This window comes from Monoraphidium neglectum (assembly GCF_000611645.1).
Source record: "Monoraphidium neglectum strain SAG 48.87 unplaced genomic scaffold scaffold04439, whole genome shotgun sequence".
In the NCBI taxonomy this organism is placed as follows: domain Eukaryota; kingdom Viridiplantae; phylum Chlorophyta; class Chlorophyceae; order Sphaeropleales; family Selenastraceae; genus Monoraphidium; species Monoraphidium neglectum.
Window position 1 is genome coordinate 1 of NW_014009190.1, and position 4,486 is coordinate 4,486.

The 4,486-nt window shown below is 69.5% G+C and overlaps 1 protein-coding gene across 1 annotated transcript; it reads left to right on the forward strand.

The window, feature by feature from the left end:
* Positions 1-533: 533 nt before the first annotated feature.
* MNEG_14374 (hypothetical protein) lies at positions 534-2,396 on the forward strand (the record flags this gene model as incomplete). Its single annotated transcript, XM_014037154.1, has 1 exon — positions 534-2,396. A coding segment is annotated over one exon (1,863 nt), but the record flags the coding sequence as incomplete, so codon positions are not given.
* Positions 2,397-4,486: the final 2,090 nt, after the last annotated feature.

Below are 4,486 nucleotides of genomic sequence, written 5' to 3' on the forward strand. Positions count from 1 at the left end.
CCCCAGACCTTCGGCGAGCACGAGCCTGCGCCCCAGTTCGCCTTCCCCCCCTCCGACCCCGCCACTGTGCCGGCCGAGCGCCCGTCCGAGGGCTACGCGCCGCTTCTGCAAGTCGGCGGCGGCCTGGCAGGCCCCATCGGCGGCGGCGCCTACGAGGGCGCCGGCGCCGGCGGCGCCTCGGGGGCGCCGTCGAGCGCCGTCTCGCGCCTGCGCGAGCGCTTTGAGGGCGGCGCGGGCGGCGACGAGAGCGGCGCCGGCTACGACCCGGTGGGTTTGGGGTTTGGTAGCTTGAGGGGAGGAGGGGATGTGGGGTGAGGGTCGGATTGTGGGCCCAATGAAAGGGCCTTTGTGCCTGGCGTGAGCTTTGGACACAAGCCCTGCAGCCGCTGGTTGCCCTGCCGACTTCTCGTATTCATCCCACATGCTGCCATCCAGCGCGCAATTACTGTGTTACCCTTGACCTCATTATCAAGAAAGTCACCATCCACCCACCTTTTGCCCCTCCCCCACGTCCCCCTGCCGACTCCATGCAGAGGGACTCGGCCTTCGAAGACCCCGCTACGACCGCCGCCGGCAGGCTGCGCGACGCTGCCGCCACCACCTCGGACCGCGCGACCGGCGCGGCGTCCTCCGCCGCCGACACCGCCCGCGGCGCTGCCGCCGGCGCCGCCGGCGCGGTCGCCGGCGCGGCCGGCGCTGCGCGCGACGCGGTCGCGCCGCATGCCGCCGCCGCCAGGGACTATACGGTAGACACCGCCACTGCGGCCAAGCACCGCACCGCCGAGGGCGGCGCGTCCGCCTACGACACGGCCGCCAACACCGCCGCGGCCGCGAGGGACAGGACGGTCGAGGGCGCCGCCTCGGCGCGCGACACGGCCGTCGACTATGCCACCGCAGCAAGGGACAAGGCGGCGCAGGGCGGCACGGCGGCCTACAACACGGTAGCTGACTATGCAAACATCGCCAAAGACAAGGCTGCGCAGGGCGGTGCCGCCGCGTACGACGCAGCAGCGAACACCGCCGCCGCGGCGAGGGATAAGACGGCCGAGGGCGCCGCCGCGGCGCGCGACACGGCCGCGGACTACGCCGCCGCGGCCAGGGACAAGGCCGCGCAGGGCGGTGCGGCCGCCTACGACACGGCAGCTGGATACGCAGACACAGCGAAGGTGAAGGCAGCTGAGGGCGGCAACGCCGCATACGACGCCGCCGCCAGGGCCGCCGCCGCGGCCAAGGAGAAGGCCGTCCAGGGTGCTGCCGCCGTGCGCGACGCCGCGGTCGGCGCCGCCGCGGGCGCCGGCGCCGCGGCCTCCAAGGACAGCCCGCCCCAGGACGGCACCGGCGCGTTCAACGCCGGCGCCAGGACTGGCGCGGCGGTGAGGGACCAGGCCGCAAGCACCGCGGCGGTTGCGCGGGACACGGCCATCGGCATAGCGCTGCTCGCGAAGGACAAGGCAGTGGAGGGGGCCACCGCCGCCTACAACGCCGCCGCGAACGCGGCAGGCGTGGGCAAGCAGAAGGCGGCGGAGGGCGGCGCAGCTGCCTACGACAAGGCGGCCGAGACAGCCGCCGTCGGCAAGCAGCAGGCTGCAGACACCGCCGCCGCGGCGCGCGACGCGGCGCCGGGATACGTGGCCGCGGCGCAGGACAAGGCGAAGCAGGCCGCGGCGAGCGCCTACGACACGGCCGCTGGCGCGGCCGCAACGGCTAAGGACAAGGCGGTTGGCGGCGCCGCGGCGCTGCAGCAGGGCGCCCAGCGCGGCGCTGACGAGGCGCGCGGCACCACCACCCCCTCTGGCCCTGCCGGTGACGACGACGTTGGCGCTGAGTCATCGAGCTACGCCGGCTCCGCGGCCGCCGCGGTGCGCGGCGCGGCTGCAGCCGTGATCGGCGCGGCCGGCCGCGTGCAGCAGGGCGTCACTGGGACGGTGTCCAGCCTCTTCACGCCGGGTGACCGCGACCAGGCCGGGAAGATCGAGAAGGTGGGGGAGGAAGACGAGCGGCTGCCTGGTGACGTCACTGCCGGCGCCGGCGGCGGTGGTGTGGCTGCCATCAAGGACTCTGTTCTCGGCCATGAGAAGGGAGCCGGGACTGGTGTGGGCGCTGGTGGAGACTCGGCCATCGGGGGTGGGGTTGAGGAGGAGGGGCCCGGCGCGGAGAGCCGCGCCGCGGCCGCGCGGCTGGCGGCCATGACGCTCGGCGAGCCCGTCGTCGTGGGCACCCCCGTGCGCGACGTCGGCGCCGGCCCCCTCGCCGCGGACGTTGGCGGCCACGGCGCCAGGGCGGGGGGCATTGGCTCGGTGCCTGCCGTGGTGGGCGGGGGCCTTGGGGAGTTTGGGATTGACGAGAGGGGCATTGCCAAGCCCGGGGAGGGCGCTTCGGGTGTGCCCAGGATCTGAGCGGGTGTGTGCAGGCACGAGGGGAATTGTCTGTTGGCCTATTGATTTTATAGGGTTCCACGGCTGCTTTGTCTACCAGACTTGGGTTTTCCAGGCTGGGATGGGATGAAGGGCAGGTGCAGCCCTGGATATGAATAGCGCGTGTTTTGGCGCTATGATTTGTGCACAGGATCTGCGATATGGTGCGACAACGAGGGTGTTTGTTTGATCTCATACAACTGCTATCCTGTTGAGGCTGAGCGGCTGCAGTGCTGATGTATCTAGTAGTCCTGAGTTCGACATTTCATGCTGCCAACACGCCTTGTGCGTGGGTGACTGCTGCAAACCGCACCATGAGTGGGGTGAGAGGATGCATCTTGGTTTGTATATATGTGTGCATCTGCGTGCCCTGCTATTGCGCCTGGCCATAAGGTGTACAGTAACAGTATCCTGTATGCACCACGTGGGTGGATATATACAACTGATATGATAGGTAGAGTTAGCACAAAAAAAGCTGTAGACTCACCTGACTGGCAAGTTGTGGTCAGGTTGAGATGAGGCGTGCAAGCAGGCATGTGTGCCGTCCAGATCTTATGATTGTGACACATGTGGAGGGCCCGCAGAAGCAAACAACCACATCAAAAAGGCACATATAAAGCAGCAGAGCAGCTGCAGCTGATGCAGTTGGCGTGCAGTCTCAGCACAAGGCAACATCGATGAGTGACGTCATTCCATCAGCAACGCGTACACAAACGTGAACCTCACAGCAACCCGGCCTGCGAAAATTCTGCGTATCACAAGATTTTTTGATGGGTTGTGGTAGCTTGCAAAAGCTGATCTGTCTTGCTGTGCTCTTCACGCCCGGCCTTTGTGCAGTGCCCGGATCGTCTGCGTCCGACTGCAATCAGGAGTGCGATTGGAGCGCGAAGATCTCAGGCATGCCGTCAGCAGTGGTGCTGGGAGCGACCGGCGCAGTCGGCGCACAACTGTGGCAGCAGCTGGCCGGGAGCGGGACGTGGTGCGGGCGCGACACGGCTCTCGTCATCATCTGGGATGCCCGCGGCTGCCTAGAGCTTCTTATCTCCCATCCCCTGCCACAGCTGTTCGCCTATGCTGCTGCCGCTCCCTGCCCTGTGCAACGTACCGTAGCGTGCCCAGCGCTCCTGCACGCTGCCTCTCGCCGTTTGCAGCCACGGCGCCGTTTGCAGCCACGGCCCGCCCCCGCCACCCTCTCCGTGCCCAGCCGCACCACACCCAATCAACGCCGCGGCGCCCGCGCCGGCAACCCGTTCCCCGGGACCGCCCCCCGCAGGAGCAAAGTGACCACTATCGGCCGCCGCGCCCCCGAGGATTCGGGCTCTCACAAGGCGGAAGTGGCGCATGTCACGATTGACCTGGGTCAACTCGGCGGCCCCGAGGCGGCGGCGGCGCTGGCGGGCGCGGACGCGGTGTTCTGCGCTCTGGGCACGACGCGCGCGGTGCGCGACGGGAGGGGGGGCGGCCTCTGCTGGGGGGGGCGGGGCGAGCCCGGGGCTGGGCGCGGCGCCGCGCAGCGGCCAGTGTGGCACAGGGATGCGGGTACGTGCGGGGCCCGCGGTCGGCCCGCCGCCGCCTTGGCTCACGGGGCCGCCGATAGGGTCGGGACGCAGCCCCTCGCTTTCCCGCCGTCCTGCGGGCCCGCTGCCTACCCCGCGGCCGGCCGCTCAAACGTCGCCCCCCCAATATGTGGTGTGTACGGGGGCCCCGCAGGACGCTGGCAGCGCGGAGGCGTTCAAGCGCGTTGACTACGATTACGTAAAGGCGGGGGCGGAGGCTGCCAAGAGGGCCGGGGTGCGGTACTTTGGGCTCGTGTCGGCCCAGGGTGAGTGGGGCGCTGTGGCACTGGGATCTCTTTCATCTGTTGTGTTGGGATCATTTCTCATCAGTCGGGCAAGGGGGTGGGGGTGGGCAGCAGGACGGATGGGGTGAGCGAGGGGGAGAAGGAGCGGGCCAGGGGCGCGCCGACGCGCCTGCGTTTCGATCGCCACCAGTTGGAGCTCCGGCCGGCGCGTCAGGCGGCGACAGGGCGCCGAGAGGGCGTCCCCTCTCCCGCCCCCGCGGCACCGCATGGC